At 52.6% G+C, this 17,497-nt stretch overlaps 5 protein-coding genes across 5 annotated transcripts; 2 read left to right on the forward strand and 3 right to left on the reverse strand.

The window, feature by feature from the left end:
- The first annotated feature begins 77 nt into the window (after positions 1-77).
- Positions 78-3,698, forward strand: YSH1 (endoribonuclease ysh1). Its single transcript, XM_062948894.1, has 5 exons — positions 78-597; positions 668-765; positions 1,068-2,199; positions 2,254-2,899; positions 2,956-3,698. Exons 1-5 carry the CDS (start codon positions 442-444, stop codon positions 3,429-3,431), a joined length of 2,508 nt encoding a protein of 835 aa, XP_062797107.1. The 5' UTR covers positions 78-441; the 3' UTR covers positions 3,432-3,698.
- Positions 3,699-4,134: 436 nt separating this feature from the next.
- On the reverse strand, positions 4,135-8,254 carry QC764_603900 (uncharacterized protein). Its single transcript, XM_062948895.1, has 2 exons — positions 6,057-8,254; positions 4,135-5,995 (listed from the first exon to the last, which is right to left on the reverse strand). Exons 1-2 carry the CDS (start codon positions 6,637-6,639, stop codon positions 4,590-4,592), a joined length of 1,989 nt encoding a protein of 662 aa, XP_062797108.1. The 5' UTR covers positions 6,640-8,254; the 3' UTR covers positions 4,135-4,589.
- A 2,532-nt stretch (positions 8,255-10,786) lies between these two features.
- QC764_603910 (uncharacterized protein) lies at positions 10,787-13,862 on the reverse strand (the record flags this gene model as incomplete). Its single annotated transcript, XM_062948896.1, has 3 exons — positions 10,787-11,336; positions 11,396-12,474; positions 12,541-13,862. The coding sequence occupies 3 exons, from the start codon at positions 13,860-13,862 to the stop codon at positions 11,290-11,292; spliced, it is 2,448 nt and encodes an 815-aa protein (XP_062797109.1). The 3' UTR covers positions 10,787-11,289.
- Positions 13,863-14,169: 307 nt separating this feature from the next.
- On the reverse strand, positions 14,170-15,642 carry RER2 (cis-prenyltransferase; the record flags this gene model as incomplete). Its single annotated transcript, XM_062948897.1, has 2 exons — positions 14,798-15,642; positions 14,170-14,743 (listed from the first exon to the last, which is right to left on the reverse strand). Exons 1-2 carry the CDS (start codon positions 15,277-15,279, stop codon positions 14,170-14,172), a joined length of 1,056 nt encoding a protein of 351 aa, XP_062797110.1. The 5' UTR covers positions 15,280-15,642.
- QC764_603930 (uncharacterized protein) lies at positions 15,575-16,752 on the forward strand (the record flags this gene model as incomplete). The annotated part of the gene is made up of 2 exons (XM_062948898.1): positions 15,575-16,116; positions 16,177-16,752. Exons 1-2 carry the CDS (start codon positions 15,862-15,864, stop codon positions 16,750-16,752), a joined length of 831 nt encoding a protein of 276 aa, XP_062797111.1. The 5' UTR covers positions 15,575-15,861.
- Between the last annotated feature and the right edge of the window lie 745 nt (positions 16,753-17,497).

The raw sequence follows: 17,497 nt of genomic DNA on the forward strand, positions 1-17,497 counted from the left end.
TCGCGTCCAGCAAGGTCACGTGGTTACCACCCAGATAAAGTGCCAGACCGTAGCCCACCAGGCCCGTGCACCTGCTTCACCTTAAGCTTGGGCCACCCCAGCACCTTTTGGTAGAGCAGCTGGCAGCTGCCTCACTGAGCAGCGTCGCGCCGGCAGATCTTACACTATTCAACCTTTTATCTCTGGTCTTATTCAACGACAACAACCACCTGATCACCCGCAACTTTGAATAGCCCAGTCGCCATCTTCGCACCAATACCTATACACTTCGACTTTGCGGGAATATTGCCTCTTGTATTGCTGCCAATTTTTTCACAAAGTTGCTGCAACACATCCACCTCCCTGCTCTCGATATAATTCTTGCAAGCAGTTTTACAAGAGACGTGAGTTCCTGAAACAACTAACAAGATATTCGATCACGTACACTTATTACCTCCCGCAATGGCCTCCAAGCGCAAAGCTGCCGCCATGGCCTCGGCTACTGTAATTGAGGAGCCTGTTGACCCCAGTGACGAGCTGATGTTTCTCTGTCTTGGAGGAGGCAATGAAGTTGGCCGTTCATGTCATATCATTCAATACAAGGGAAAGACAGTCATGGTATGTGCTGAGATGAGGTCAGCGCTCTTCTTACCCTGTCTTAGCTGCTAATGTTTTGTTTGTCATCTAGCTTGATGCCGGCCAACATCCCGCCTATGATGGGCTTGCAGCCCTTCCGTTCTTTGACGACTTTGACCTGAGCACTGTAGATGTGCTTCTCATCAGCCAGTAAGTTGCCCTCTCCGAGTCTAATAGCCCCCTTGGCGAAGCAAGAGTAGCATGGTGTTGGCTTGGGACAACAATGAGTGGAGGTAGACTTGTAATGAGTCGCCGTGTCACTGTCACTCTGTCACTCTTTTCAGCATCATGTACCGTCCATCAGCAACATCATCATCTCCATATGTATTCATATATCAAATACAAGATCTTGTCGCCATTACCACCCTCTGCCTTCATCGTCTCATGCCACCGTCCCTGTGAAGCTTCTCTGAAATCATCATGAGAACACACACCCTGACTGACTGAAATAGTTTCCATATCGATCATGCTGCCTCATTACCCTATGTCTTGGCAAAGACAAACTTCCGCGGTCGTGTGTTCATGACACATCCCACTAAGGCTATCTACAAGTGGTTGATCCAAGACAGCGTCAGAGTCGGCAACACATCGTCCAACCCAACAACGCAGCTGGTCTACACAGAACAAGACCACTTGAACACATTTCCCCAGATCGAAGCCATCGACTATCATACAACACACACCATCTCGGGCATTCGGGTGACGCCATACCCAGCCGGCCATGTGCTCGGCGCAGCCATGTTTCTTATTGAGATTGCAGGTTTAAACATCTTCTTCACCGGCGATTACTCCCGCGAGCAAGATCGCCACTTGGTATCAGCCCAAGTGCCAAAAGGCGTGAAGATCGATGTCTTGATCACCGAGTCAACATACGGCATTGCCTCCCACGTCCCACGTTTGGAGCGAGAACAGGCCCTCATGAAGTCCATCACAGGCATTCTCAACAGGGGTGGCCGTGTTCTGATGCCCGTTTTTGCCCTCGGCAGAGCCCAGGAGCTTCTTCTTATTCTAGATGAATACTGGGGCAAGCATGCCGAGTATCAAAAGTACCCAATCTACTACGCCAGCAACCTCGCCAGGAAGTGTATGCTGGTGTACCAAACATATGTTGGTGCGATGAACGACAACATCAAACGTCTGTTCCGGGAGCGCATGGCTGAGGCTGAGGCGTCTGGTGATGGTGCCGGTAAGGGTGGGCCGTGGGACTTCAAGTTCATCCGCTCGCTCAAGAGCATTGATAGGTTTGAGGATGTGGGCGGGTGCGTGATGCTTGCCAGTCCCGGTATGCTGCAGAACGGTGTCAGCAGGGAGCTTCTTGAGCGGTGGGCTCCCAGCGAGAAGAACGGTGTTATCATCACCGGTTATAGCGTGGAGGGCACGATGGCCAAGCAGATCATGCAGGAGCCCGAACACATTCAAGCCGTTATGTCGCGGAATACCGGTGGAGGAAGGCGAGGCCCTGGAAGAGACGCCGAGAAGGTTTTGATTCCGAGGCGTTGCACCGTCCAGGAGTACTCTTTTGCCGCCCATGTCGACGGCACCGAGAACAGAGAGTTTATTGAGGAGGTTGCGGCACCTGTAGTGGTCAGTTCCTTTTACATTTTTCCATTTGACGGGTTTTCCTAACATGACAATCAGATTCTTGTCCACGGCGAGGTTCACAATATGATGCGTCTGAAATCCAAACTGCTCTCTCTAAACGCGAACAAGACAAGCAAGGTCAAGGTTTACAGCCCCAAGAACTGCGAGGAGCTCCGCATTCCATTCAAGACCGACAAGACTGCCAAGGTTGTCGGCAAGCTTGCGTCGATCCTACAGCCTCTGAGCTCCCCCGAGGAGCCCCAGCTCATCACCGGTGTTCTCGTCCAGAACGACTTCAAGATGTCATTGATGGCGCCTGAAGATCTCCGCGAATTCGCTGGTCTTACCACCACAACCATCTCTTGCAAGCAGCGCATGAGGCTCAGTGCCGCGGGCGTCGACCTGATCAAGTGGGGCCTGGAAGGAACATTTGGTACCATTGAAGAGCTCCCAATCTCCAAGAAGCTGTCTTCAAATGGAGAAGATCACGACATGAATGGCTCTGGACAGGAGGTGGCCGACGAGGAGCTTTCCGTCGACGAAGTACTCGCTGCCTATCTCGTCATGGGCGTAATCACGGTCCGCCACCGGTCCAACGGCGAGGTCGAAATTGAGTGGGAAGGAAACATGCTCAACGATGGTATCGCAGATGCGGTAATGGCCGTCTTGCTAGCCATCGAATCCTCCCCAGCAGCAGTAAAACGTAAGTGTTTAGTTCGCGCCCCTTTTCTTGTTTATCCATACTAACGTGAAAACTAGGCTCTGCCTCCAAAAACCCACATTCCCACTCTCACTCGTTCAATCTCCCCGTTCGGAACCTGCACTCTAACCTCTCCGCTACTGAACGCCTCGAGCGCCTCATGTTCTTCCTCGAGGCCCAGTTCGGGGCAGACAACGTCTCCCCCATCACCGAGCCCAAACTGTCCCCTGTTCCCCCTCCCCAGCCAAAGATCAAATCTTCCGAGGGTGACGACGAAGAAGCAGACGCCAGCATGGACGTCTCCGAGGACGAGGAGCATGGAGCTACGCAGCTGGCCCAGAGAAGAGAGGCCGAGCTGGCGAGGCTGCACAAACTGGGCATTCCCGTGCCAGGGGTCAATATCAGGGTGGACAAGATGGAGGCCAAGGTTTGGCTGGAGGGTCTGGAAATTGAGTGTGGCAACAAGGTGTTTGGAGATCGGGTGAGGGCCGTGGTGGAGAGGGCCGTTGAGGTTACTGCGCCTCTGTGGGGGTAAACGTCTCCACACAAAATATGACGGGTTGGTGCAACAGAAGGCGTTATTTAGGATTATCTGTTTTCTCAATGGCTAAACCGATGACTGCCTGGAATGGGGGTGAGGTTGTGTACTAATTGGAGAGTGTTTATTGGCGTTGTTGGCAGACCTCTGCGCTACAAAATATGATGATAACCATCCTTACTTAGAAGAGAATATGCTACAGGTGTGAGATATGCAACCCAACCTGGAAGATGTCACCACACAACCCCTGAAGCGGCCCAGAAAAATATGAAGAAAAGCTTATTTCCACGTCCTGTGGCTCCCCAATTCCTACATATTACCAGGGGTTGGGTCAACAAGCCTCTGGAACACGTATCTACGTATCTACCTACCTTGTCGGCTGCTTGATGGTGCATGGATGAGTGCGAGTCTGAGTGTATGGCCAGCAGGCATTTTTCCCGTCCTGGGAATGGAAAAGGGTGGGGTGTGTAAGCGGGTGGTCTTGATCCTGCAGCCTCAAAACATAAAAACGTGGGGGTTGTCTTCTGACCTCGTGAATCGGGAAACAGATTACAGCTTGAATCCAGTAATATCTCTCGCCCTCTGACCTCTCTTATCTTTACAGATGAACGGGGCAAGCCATTGTGGTACGTATGTATATCATGCAGTAATGCCACTGGCTTTTCTCTCACTCCTGGAAGAGAGCACTTGCACTGTTTCACTCGGCAGCAAACCCATGAGATTGATCGGGATTCTTATTCATACTTCTTTCTCATACTTCATACACAGTCGGGTTAGTTAATAACAATTAAAAGGACATATATACTCTTTGAAGTTGTTCTCTCCTCCGACTCTTCTTTGTATTGGTCGTACCAATGCGCCCTTTTTTGACTTTTTTTGTTGTCCTCTCAATCGTACGCCGTGATACAGTCCCGCCGTCATTTTCCCCATTAACTCCCCATGCGATGCAAAAAGCAACAAACCAGTACCCCCAAAACAAACGAGAAGCGATATCCAACCCCAAGAAAAGCCAAATCATATCCGAAACACCAGTCGCTCGCTTGCCCTGAATTTGCCTTTTTCATTCAACAAACCCAAACAACCATGCTAAAGTCGAGCCCACTCCGCAGAAAAGAAAAAGAGGAATTTGAAAATGCCGATTGAAGGGAGAGGCTTTCAAAGCTTGCGCCCAAACATAAAGCTCCCATACATTCCGCCAACCTCGGACCTCGCCACTGGGATCTTTCTCATGCCCCAGGAATCAGCTCCCATCTTCCACGACCGACGCCCATCGTCCCTGACAATAGGCTTGCCAGTCGTCGCGTCCTTCAGCGGCTGTCTCACCAGCCATCCTCGGCTGCCACACTCTGACATCTTCCAGCCAGCACGCTCCACCGCCGCGGCCGACTTCTTCACCCTCTTGAACACATCTTCGGCAACCTCGATAACTTCCAATGGCTCAGAAAAGTTCTTGAGAATGGCACAGCCGCTGCTAAAAAGATAGACCAGATCGAGCTCCTGGCCCCAGAAGTCAGACAGGTCCAAATACTTGAGAGTATGAGGGACCCAGTCCAGCTGCATCTGCACATCATCATCGGTGTTCTCGTCAGGAACGAAAAGGCGGTTGACGTCCGCCAAAGTGAGAGAGCGGCCTATGGCAAGCTCCTCGAGATGCTTGGTCAGCGGCCGGAGAAGCTCAACATGAGAGGGCTCCATTTTGCTGCCCTTTAAGCTGAGAGACTTGAGGGTCCTGGGAAGAACAGGAAGCAATTCGTTGAGACTCTCGGCATCGAAAAGCTGGTGGCTTCTGGCATCGGTGGCCAAGCTCAAGAACTCGAGCTCCTTGGCGGCAGGGTGGTTGGTCAGGAAATCAATGACGCCCCTGGCACTCAAAAGCGTGCACTTGGCCAGATTGAGGTGTGTAATGCGGGCAGTCACCGGGATCGCAGCAAGGGCAGCGTCTGTTATACGCGTACCCGCAACATCGAGGTGCGTAAGGTGGTTTAGCCTTGGGAGAATGGTCTCGAGCACGACCGAGGGCAGGGTGAGGCACTTGTGCAGTGAGAGACGACGGATCGAAAGCACAGGTGGCCAGTTGGGCGACACTATCGATGTGAAAGCCTCCTTGAACTTGGTCGACGTGCAACCGCAGAAATCTACCGCCTGCAGCCTCGACAAGCCAAGGAAGAGCTTCCGCAATACATCGGCGTTCAAATCATCGTCGAGGTATTCCTGCGCAAGAAACTCTTGCAGGTTGGGGGTGAGGTCGAGGCATCGGAGGAGGGTCTCTGAGGTAAGGTTGCGCGCTTGCGAGCGTTCGGCCGCTGTGGAGAAGAGCTGCGCAGGGTTGAAGTGGCAAAAATCAAGCCGCCGCACAATTGTGCCCAGGGTGGAGTGCTCCGAAATGTGGGCGAGGAACTTTTGGAAAATTCGCGAGTGGGGAATCGTGATCTTGCTGTAGAGAGTGGTTAAGGTCGCGATGTGAAGCGTCCGCGAGGTCAGCAACAACGACATGAGATCGACATTGCGCCTCGAGACCCCATTGGGGGGGACATCAAGGGCAAGAAGGTTGATGATGGAGGCTGGATCATGTCAGCATGACTATTTTGGATAGGCAGTAGTGGGGGGGGGGGGACAACGTACTCAAAATCTCAGTCGGGAGCCTCTCGAGAGGAGCATCGCCGGGTCTGTTGGCACCCCCACGCTTGGTGGGCTTGGGCGTGTCCTTGAAGACTTGATGAAGGATCTGGAGGTCTCCGAAGCTCTTACTGGCAAGTTTTCCCTTGACCTGAATCTCCTTCCAGCCTCTGAAGGAATCGGCGGGAGTCCAATATCCAAGGAGCCGGCTGTTGGGGTTCGTGACGGGCGGCAGGAACTTGGTGGGGGGTTGAGTGTGAGGTTGAGTGTGAGTGTGGGTGTGAGTCTGAGTTTGGATCATCTTCAGTTCCTGAGAATCGGTGCTAGAAGTCGATCCTGTCGGGCTGGGAGGGGAGAGCAAGTCGTCGATGGCCTCAGGGTCGAGATAGGATGAAATCTTTGTTTTGGAAAAGCACTGGGGTAAGGTGCTTTCGTTTTCCCGGATGGACGAGAAAGAAGAGCGGGATGCCCGGTCCGGGGTGGCAGGCCGATCCCGGGTCATGGTTAAGTAGTCCGGGGAGCAGTCCCTCGAAGGTGTTCCCAGGGGGGAGACGTGCAAATGGGCTGGTCTCGGCTTGGAGACCGCCATGGGGAAAGACAGCGGCGACAGGGTGAGGGATGTGTTGGGACGGGCTTGGCTGGGGTCCGGGGAGAAATTGCAGCGCCGGCAGGTCAGGTGTGCGATGCAAGAAAGAGATGGCGACAGGGCCGTTCCAGAGAGATTGATTCGATCCGATGGATGGTCAGAGCAACAGTGTTCAGGCACCGTTGACAGCTGCTTGATCTGTTGAGGGGGGCCCGAGCCGTGGTCTCACAAGACTGTCCAAAAGGAACGAGGGGGCTTTCTATTAGTCAAGGCAATGGCTTCTTAGGTAAGAGGAAGTCTGCGATGGATGCAGTGATGCGGGGAAGATTGCGAGCTTGGTGTGGCTTTTTTTTTCAGATTCGGGATCCGCAATTCGTGGTCAGCCCTGCTATTTCTGACTATAAAATGCTGTCTGTCTCTCTGCACTCAGTGAATGATGCAGGGAGGGCGAGAAAGGTCGGAATGGAAAAGACGTGCGTCTGTCGAGGTTCCGACAGTGCGGTTCTATCCTTAGCCTCGTGTTATTTTGTTGCAGGTAAGCAAAGCAGGTTCGCCCCAATTTCTGACTGAACAGATCAGGCACGAGCGGTGTAGCTTGTTTTCGATGAGTCGAGTCTGCGACCAAGATCACTCGATGACGACGGTTGATGAAACGGAGAGTTTGATGGAGCAGCAGAGCTCAGCGGAGGGATGGGGCCTGCAGTTCGAGGGCAGTTGCACAACGGCAAAGTCAACAATTGGATATGATGTGTAATGTTGCGAGGTATGAGTAGGAGGTGTAGTATCAGTTACGGCAGATGCAAGACAGTTGCGCACAAGCACATGGCGGATTTGAATTAAATAGGGGACGTTAAGGCGGGAACCGATGCAGGCCGAGAAAACAAGCTCGGAGCACGGCTCCAACACGCTGGAAAAGTCTTTATTACTCATGGAAACTAGCGAGAATGGCCAGAGCCTTTGTCACCTGGACATCGCATCGGCCATCGGCGCTCCGTCTGGGCAGTTGCCGCATTTTTTTATGTACACTTCACCTCGCACCGCGAACTCGGCGACAGGACCCTGCTGTCAATCAAGATTTCGCCCCGCTGTCTGCAGCAGACATGTGGAAGCTGGAAGCTGCTGCTAGAATCGGGCAGCCTACACTGGTGTTCATCTTTCTTTTCTTGTCTGTCGTCAGTTTGCGAACGGCTAGTGGCCGGTAACCAAGATTTATGCATATTGTCCCTGGCGAGCCAACCAAACAGCCCAGAGCTGCTGTACAAACGGTACAAATGATATAAATTCCAACCGCAACCCTCCCTCTCCAAAACAAAGAAACACCAAGCAAAGCGCGAGACGGCCAGCAGTTGACGAAAATTGCGCCAAGCCGTGCCTCATAACAGCCCGAACCGCTGATTCTCTGCTCACACGAATGCCCGAGTTTCTCTGACATGGCATAACATCATCGGCGAGCCGTGAGGAGGTGGTGGTCGAGAGGTGGCCAACCGGCACAGCCAGCGGTTGACAGAGCTTGCTGGTACGTAATGGTTTGAACTTCTCCACCAAACCCTTCCAACACTGCAGGAGTTTTTCCTGCTTGCCCAAAGAGCACTGGTTGCACTGGTCCTCGCTTTGCAACCTTCCCTCTGCTCCCGTGGTGTTTTATTCGGCCGATTATTAGAGCAGTTCCTCTTGTTATGGCATCAATCTCCATGTTGGTCTTTGTACAGTCGGCTGATCTGGCGTGACGTTGCCTTGTGCAAAACCGTGGCCTCCCATAGGTTGAAAATGCAATTTCTTACCTAATCATTGGTCGGTGACGTGAGGCATTGCCCCTCCCTCACCTCACCCACAAACGACATGGCACAACCACACAACCTCGAGGTGCTCGAGATATCCGGACCCGGCGAAGGTCAACAATCAGACATGCCAGGCGTGCCAGATCAGACGCCGAATCAGCGCCGAGAGACAGCTCAAAAGTCAAACGCTTCCTTCGCCTGCTGATCACATCAGATCCTATGACTGCATCGGTCAATGGCTCTGCTGCTTTTTTTGCCCTTTGCCGCCCTCGAGCTCCAGCTAGCCTGCCGTCCCGGTTCCTGGGTGCTTTGTTGGAACCAATCTATCAACCAAAACCCATAGCGTCTCATGACTGTCAGCACCATCGCCAGCACAGCACTTTGCAGGGCCAAGACACATCTGGCCAGCCCAACTTGCCAAGGAGCCAAGTCATGTCCAACTCGCCTGAAAGGAGGCTCGTTTTGTTCACGTGGTGCTTGATCTGCTGCCCTGTCGCGGCAGGTCGTCTGCCAAACGATCCCCGGGGGCCGGAGCCGCGTGCAGCCGTTTTTGCGCTAGCGATGCTGATTCCAGGTTGTTGTAAGAGAATTTTTCTTTCCGTTCAACCAACCCTTGTTGTTGTCCCTGAACATCTTGCTGCTCGATGTACCTTAGCTTCTCTTTTACCCCACAGATTTGTTTGATCTATCTGCAGATAGAACGGACCTCTCGGGCATCGGATCCGGATCTCTTGCCCGGGATGGTAGGTGATACTTCAACAACGTGGGTGGCACAGGGCTCGGCCTCGAAATGTTGTCATTCCAGTGCGGCTGGCGACATGAAGGGCATGCATTTCAACCCGAGATCACGCATGCTGTGTCACATACTAAACAACCGTCGGAAAGGGGCATCTCCTCGGAGGCTGACGATAGAGATGTGATGCTGAGAGCCGCCAGTTCTATGCCCATTAAAGTGACCCGCCTGGTTCACGTTCCAGCCCGCCGCACCCGCTTCCCCAGCTTTTTCGACCCCTGAATGGGCCCTGACCTTCACTAGCGCCCTCATGGGGGGAGACGTCGTATCAGACGGCCTCACCTGATCTCTGTCATTATCCACCAGATTCCACACATAATATCGACTGTAGGGATTGTCTGCGCCTGTTTTGGTAGTGAGAACCTCTCCGGCAGTGCGAATGCGAGGGCCAGACCGCCGATCTCAACTGGAGAAAATATAGCACGGCAATATCCGACTTGGCCAAACGACATCTCTTCCCAAAGGCCAGCTCGAAATGAGACCAGGCTTTGCTTACCGAGTGTTGCACATCACTACCACTGAGATCAGAAAGAAAGGAGAGCGTCAGGCTTCGTGTGTGGACTGTGATTTACTCGTCAAGATTACCTATCGGAATGTTCTCGCCGAGACAGGTCGTATACGCGGTGGGATCACAGTTGGAAACATTGGGTGAAAGCATCCCTCTGGTTTTCGAGGATCAACCAATACACCCTCCACGGTACCTACATGTCTTGATGTGTCCATACAGCATGCATATCCGTGCAAACCACATGGGCCTCAAACTACCGACAAATCAGAGCCGCGTTTCAAGCCCTCTTTTCCATGACATCTGACGTCATCGCCAGATACGTATCTTATCTGTGTAACCTTCAGCACCAAATTAACCAGCATCACCATGAAGAGGGGGCATTCGACTTGGCCTTCCACGCGGGTGAGAGAACTGCAGCCGATATATTACTCGCATAGCTCTGGCCTAATGCATGTTTACTGGAGCGCATGATATGTCTTATCAATGGATGGAGGATAACCCTACTGATTTACTAATTCGCTATCAGCCGTGCACTACTGCCTGATGGCAGAGGCGCTCCTGGTGAACATGATTCGGCTGATATCGGTGAACAAGAGTATTTTAACACTGAATATGCGATGCCGGGTGATGTTTCATAGGATGAGACTCAATTCCACAGACCCCATTGAACATTGAGTCCTCAACAGCGAGCCCTATCACCGCTCTCGGGGACCAGAATGTCAACGCACCAGACCAAACAGCAGCCTACTTTATTCCGAGTAAATAATCAGGCAACAAACCTGTCATCCTACCGGTATATCCGGATCATCTTGGTGGGAGCGGACTATTCCCACCTAGCCATGCCCTAAACGACTTTGTACTTTCAGTTTCTGCCATAATATTGATTATAGTGTGAATTATGAAGTTCTGGTAACTCGGACAAACAACTACTTGTGAGAGCAATGATAGTAGATCGTGATCCCAGCTTGGAGATGGCAACGGGGAAGGTCGCACTGAAGAGATCGTAATTATCACAGCTCGGGCATTGAGTCAACATGGACATCATCAGTAGCTAGGTCGGAAACTCACGTGGTTGGAGGTATACGACCTGGTTCCTCCTCACAATGTAACTTGATTCATGGTTTGTTCAATGTCCGGTTCGTAACCAAGCATGTTTCTGGTGTACGGCTTCACTTTAAAAATAGGTCCTTCACTGTAGGTAGCGAATCTTAGCAAAGTATGTAGACACATGCTGAGCAAAAGATTAGTTTCTTGTATAAATCCCGAGACAAAGACCCGACAGATGGTTATGTTCACAGGAACTTCGATGCATTCGATCCTCATGCTCTATAACCCCATCTTCCAAAATAATATAGGAAGTGAGTCAACTCCTCAAACGCCGCTCGCGATTAGGTTCGCTTATATATCCGTCGTAGAAACAAAAGAAACCACAAGTTATCCTACCAACCCATCCCTGTCCCACTTGGACATCCCACTTGTTCTTTTCGCCATGCCAAATTACCATATCATACAATGCATTTGCCGCCGCACTATATCTATCGCCGTCCTAAGTTTCAGGTGTATCAGCTAAAAGATTATCTCTTCTTCAACCGCTCCTTGCATTCGTCGCAATACCATTTTGCTGTTCGTCCGAGTTAGCTTTGATTCCACCCCTGTCCAGAAATTGCAAGTCAAACATACCATTGGCTTTGGGTGCAATTTTCAACCCCACGCACTCTAGATGAAACCACTCTCTCGGGCAGCCCACCCCGTCACAGCCCACCATTTCGCCATAACTAACGCCGTTGCACTTGCAGTACCTTGGTTCGTCCCCATCTGGTTCGTCCTCATCATCGTCTTCTTGAGTACTCTGCGGAGGGTGCTGATGCTGAGCAGTTCCCCTACTGCCTTTGATGTTGTCTTCACTTGTGATACTGCCGCCGTTGGATGAAGCCTTGGCAGAGTTGGGACCGGATGATGCCTGGGCAAGAGCTGCCGCTGCAGCAGAGATGGAAGCACCCTTCTTATGGCTCCGCTTGGAAGTCGTCGTTGTGCTCGCGGATATGCTGCTCCCGTTGTTCTTGTCCTTATCTGTTGCGCTCGCTGTTTCCGAGGTATTCCTAGATGGTCGGGAGCGGGACGCCGCCGTCTGCTTTTCTGTTGGGGCTGCAGAGACTATCGAGGTTGCCTCGGCAAAGGTGCCTAGAGACGGGGTGGAAGGCTTGCTTGCGCGCCCGCTCTTGGTCTTGACAGTACTTATAGGGGTCGGCTGAATGGCGGGCGAAGCTACCACTTCCTTCTCCTTTTCTTTCTTTGGTTCAGGCTTCTCTTCGGAGGGTGCTACTGTGGCCGCTGCTGTTACCGGTGCCTTTGTGATGGCTTCTTTTCTGTTATTGCCGTTGTGTAGGGGTTCCAGTACTGGTGGCGGAATCTCGGTCTCTGTCCTCAGCGGCTCCAACTTGGGGGTAGGAGCAGGTATGGGTGTCTCCTTCTGTACTTTTGTTTCCATGCTTATTTTGGGTCCTTCGCCAAACTGGCTGAGATTTGGCGTATCCGGAGCATTTCCATTTGGCTTGGTGGACGCTACCGAAGCAGCTCTTTGCCTCACAACTTCGGGATTTAGTTGTGTAGAGTTCTGACGGGCACGAGAAGACGTTGGCCTGGGAGGAACAATGGCTGTCGGGATCGGTGAGGCTCGGCTGCCTTTCATTGTATCAGGGAATGCTGCGATGACAGGCGACGAGGCCATGGACGGGGACATAGCGGCAGCATTATTCGTTCTGCTACAATCAAGGGTCAGCTAGGAAACAAGAGACACGGATCGGAGGTCGAATGGGCGAGCGCACCTTTTCTTTGCCTGCCCACTCGATGTTGGGAGCGCCTTGCGCTTCTTAGGACCGCTTTCAGGCACGGGAGTCTCTCGGGGGCTGGTCGTCTTTGGCTTCACGGTGCTATTACCAAACACCGAGCTCATGGCGCGCTCCATAGGAGCTGCCCCGTTCGCCTTAGCAGTCTCAACTTTGCGTCTTTTGGCCGGAGCAGAGCCAGCCGGCGCGCCCGTGGTGATACCGAGGCCGACAGGAGTCGCCGCCTCCGCAGGCGCTTTGCGAGATTTGGGTCCCTGTGTCTTCTTGGCTGGCTCACTCGTCTTGTCCGCATCGCCTTCACCTGCTTGTCCCTTCGCGTTCTTCTTGGCGGCGACTGCTTGTTTTCGGTCGTTGCTCCGAGCCGCCGCCTCCTCAGCGTTCACATGCTGGGCAGCAGCTGACAGAGCAGCAGCCCCTTCCCGGCGTGATCGCTCAGCCTTGTCGTTGGACTTGGCCTGCTGTTGTGCTTTCCGAACATCGTCGTAGGCCCAATGGTTAGCGCTGCCCCATTTGGCCTCCTCGCTGAATTCGCTCTCGAGATTTGGCCACACGGATTCAATTCGTTTCATTTGCTTTTCGAGGGCATCATTGGCAGTCAAAAGAACGTGGTTTTTCTCCTCCAAAGCCACCATCATCTCTTGAACCTTGAGGTTTGTTTCTTTGAATATCCGACGGCGCGCCTCGCTCGCGGAATTGAGAGGGCCAGTGGCAGAAGGTATCGTGGAGGCGGACGCAGAGGGTGGCACTCCGCTGCTGCTGTTCTGAGCGCTCATGGGCGCCGACTCGGGAATGTGATTATTGTGCGCATCATTGGACGACGGGAATGGGTCGACCGGAGGCGGGGTATCGAGAGCACGGCGGATGTTATCGAAGAGCTTGTCCTCGTTGTTGAAGATTTTGGCGTCGACCTCTTTCAAAAGGGTGAAGTGACGGACTATCTCCTTGGGAAGGGCGCTGATGGCATCGGTAAAGTGGTTGAGGCCAGGGAAAATGTCGATGGGCTGTGCTGGAGCATTTGCGATGAGCGACGACGAGGAGTTGCCGCGATTGACCATGCGCGTCTGACGGAGGGGCTGCGCTCTGCGACTGCTGCCGCCGTTCTCAGACGCAGGAGGTTTGGCCGTCTTCATGGCGCCCGTCAATGGTGTTGCTGCAGATTCAGGGATCGTGGCAGTGAGTGCTGGGAAAAAAAGATTGGTAGGGTCGCTGAAAGAGAGGTCCAGAGGGAAGCTGGGAGCGGTTAGCGGAGGGACGGTTTCCTGGCCGGGAGCCCTGGATTTTGGTAACCTTTGGAGGTGCATGCGACCGATAAGATAAGAACACCAAAAACCGGGCCGGCCGACACCCTAACCCTTACACTACAACCACACTACCACTTTGTCAACACAATCACCACCAACAACAACCAATGCGTGTTTGGGTATGTCTTCAATGCTTATTAAAACAAAATAAAAAAAAAATAAAAAACACGATGCCACTTTCTAAACCAAGCACACACGCTGAGGTATCTCTGTCTCCCGAACCCTACGCCCTGTTCACCCTTTCCCTCCCTGAACTTGGGATGACCTGCCGAAAACTGCAAAACAAAAAGCCAGAATAGGAAAACAATCAAGCCTGTTTCACCCGCCTAGGCTTCTCGTCACGTTGCTTTTGCTTTTGTCTGTGCTGCCATTCTACCAGCACAGGCAGGAAGTGCCAGAGATCAAATTCAGGCCAGAAGCACTTGAGGAAGAAAATATGCGTGTCCTGGTGGCACTGCCAGAGCATGAAGTCACTGAGTCTCTCCACGCCGCTGGTTCGCACGAATATGTCAAGCGGGGGGCACCCGGCAGTGTAGAGATGCTTATCGATGGTCTCGGGCGTGATTGTCTCCGCGTTTGGATAGATGGCCACGTTTTCCGAGCCCTCCGACTTTTGCGTAGATGGATCGGAACGAAGGGTGGTAGCCGTCGACACGGCATCATCCTGGTCGTGGTCGTCCGAATGAGAGGGGGTCTCTTCAATAGACTCCAGAGTCTCTGGTTTGTCACCCTGTTTGGACAAGATCTTTTGCGTAATTCTGCTCTGCGAAAATGGGGTGCTGTGTGGCCGAGGGGTGGTTGAATATTCTTCTACAGTCGTCCTGATGGCTGTTGTCATTTCTTCCCGCGAAGTGTAGGGGAAGCAAATGTTGAGAACACATCTGTGGCATGTATTAATATTTCAATTTACATGTTTAGGAGGTGACATTGCTTACGTTGTGTTGTGACTGGTAGCAGCGACCGCTCTTTCCACCACTTCGAGAACATCTGGGGGGATCAGATCAAGACGCCCCAAAACCTTGACACTAGCACCGTATCTGTCCAACAGCTCCCCATGCTGAATGAGTTGCTCGAGCTTCACCTTGGCCAGTTGCATCAGGCCGTCGACCTCATACTTGGGCCGGTGGAAGTTTTCCAGACTAAAAGCATAGACGGTGACCACCTTGACACCACACTTGTAGCAAATCTCCAGAACCCGGGCCAGAGCCTCGAAGCCGAGGTGATGGCCTTCTACTGTCTCGATCTTGTGACTTCTGGCATATCTTCGGTTGCCGTCCATTTCGAAAGCGACATGGCCTGGGATAGGTCCTTGGCTCAATGATCCTATCAAAGTGTCTCTAAGGCGGTTGATGGCCCATTCTGCTGGCGGCGAACTGAGGAACCAGTTACGGATACGGGAGAGGTAGAGGTCGGACATGATGCCGAGGTGCGTTGCAGTCCAAAATATGTATTGTGATTGCTGAGTTTTAACGATGCGGTATTTGGGGTGAGAAGATGGTAGATTCTCTGAAAGAGTTGTCGGTCAGTAAGCTGCCATGGTCGCAGTGCCTGTTGCAAGATTGGGGAAGGGAGTGAGAGTGAGTGAGAGTGGCAGGCCACCCAAGGGTTAAAGTATGGTTACGTTGGACCCAGATTCTTGGAAGTTACGAATCCCAAGGCGCGGCATCCTCTCACAGCTGAAAGTGGGTCCTCGAATGAACACGCTGCAAAACGGCCGACAGGGGCCAGCTTTCAGTATAACCTGCCTGACCTCAATGTGCAACTACCCGCAACTTCCACCACCAAACCACCTTCTACGACACCATCCTCCTTGAGGTCTATTCCGGCGACGAATTCACAGCCTGCTTTAAGATCACACTGGGATACGCGACACCTCAATTGGCTTTAACAGCGACCGCCGGACAGTCTGGCTTGGCCTGACTGTCACCCCACCTACGTCCCAATCCGCCCGCATTCCAAAAAAATGTCCAGGTGGCGCCTCTAAGAGAGCGAACGCGCAATGTCATTCACAAACGCGCCGGTAACGCGCACATTGGTGGTGGGATTGGTTGGCGCATCGATAGCAGCCAGCCTTCTCGACATAAAACACTATTTCTATATCTCCATCGGCACCCATATTCTACGATATCACCAGTTATGGCGGGTCCTGGCGTACCAGCTATGCTATCTCAACTCATCCGAGGTCCTGTTTGGGGCAATGGCTCTATACAATATGAGAACTATTGAGCAGCGGTGGGGCTCAAGAAAATATGCCGTGAGTGCTCTTTCTGGGCCGGGACACTGCAGAAATGGCGCTGACATGCTTGGTATCTAGTCATTCATCCTCGTCACCGCACTCTTCACCTCGATCGTGCCACCGCTTATACTGACGGCATTCCTCAGGCCACTGAGTTTTGGTGTGCTAGATTTCCTACCTGCCGGCCCAACACCGATCATATTTGCGATTCTGGCTCAATACCATGCCATGATCCCACACATGTACAAATACAAGGTGGCGCTGGCTATGGGGCCACCAACTGGCCAGGACTCGGCAGCGCTGACCTTCTCAGACAAGTCAACCAAATACATGATGGCAGGGCAGCTGGCCATGTCCCAGTTCCCGGGCTCCCTTCTTGGTGCCGTGGTGGGCTGGTTCGTTGGATACGCCTGGCGCAATGAGGCCCTACCTGGGATTTTGACTCGCTGGCGGGTTCCTGGTTGGGTTGTTGGTATGAGAGGTCAGAAGACCAATGCCGAGTTTGAGAATATGAGAAGGCGGCTGGAAAGTGAAGGGGCCTCAACTGGCACAGCTTCTGGTATCCAGCAACAACAAGCTGGCCCAACTGAAGGCAGCAACAGACGGAGGACGATGGGCCAGCAGCTCATCGACGAAGTTCGCGGTGCATTTTAAAATCTCGTCGTGTACGAGAAGAATTGAACATTGCTTCCTGGCGCAACCACTTATATGTGCATTTCCATCCACAGTGACACATGTCGGGAATCCCTGCAAGAGGTGCCGTGGGGTGCCAAGCATCTGGCAAGAACGGCTGGCCAGGCGCGAAGGCGGCTGATTGGCCAGATATTGGTCCTCCCAGTCCTCTGGATTGACGAGTTGCGCCTGGGCAATCAGCAATCACAGCACCGGCCAACATCTCCCTTCCCCTTTCGCATCTTGAGTTGCATCCCGTCGTCACGACTTCCCTCTGATACAGCCGCTCCTTTGTGACGCCAACATCTCAGCCACCGCCGCCAGGCTTATCACCTGTGTTTGCCGGTTTTTTTTTTTTTTTTTTTTTTTTTTTTTAACCTGGAGTCCTCATCACCATCACCACCTCCCCGGTCCTCAGAGAAAGTCACAGACAATCTGGAACCTCCTTACCTACCACGTTAACTTAAGGACACTCGAAAAGCTCCACTTCGCGTCATTTCGTTGCATTGGTAATCCTTCTTTTCTGGATACTGCCTCGCTCTCCTTTTGAAAATACGATTCCTCGCTTTCACTCTCGACGTGATTCCCCTGACGACCCTCAGCCACTACCTCCTGCTCCTCGTTCGTCGTCGCAAACTCCATGATCCCCGGGCCACAGTGGTAAACGAGCGGAGGACTTGGATTTGTTTTGTATAATGTCTCTTTTTGGAACGATTAGCCTTTGAAT

The sequence above is a fragment of the Podospora pseudoanserina genome, chromosome 6 (assembly GCF_035222485.1).
Source record: "Podospora pseudoanserina strain CBS 124.78 chromosome 6, whole genome shotgun sequence".
In the NCBI taxonomy this organism is placed as follows: domain Eukaryota; kingdom Fungi; phylum Ascomycota; class Sordariomycetes; order Sordariales; family Podosporaceae; genus Podospora; species Podospora pseudoanserina.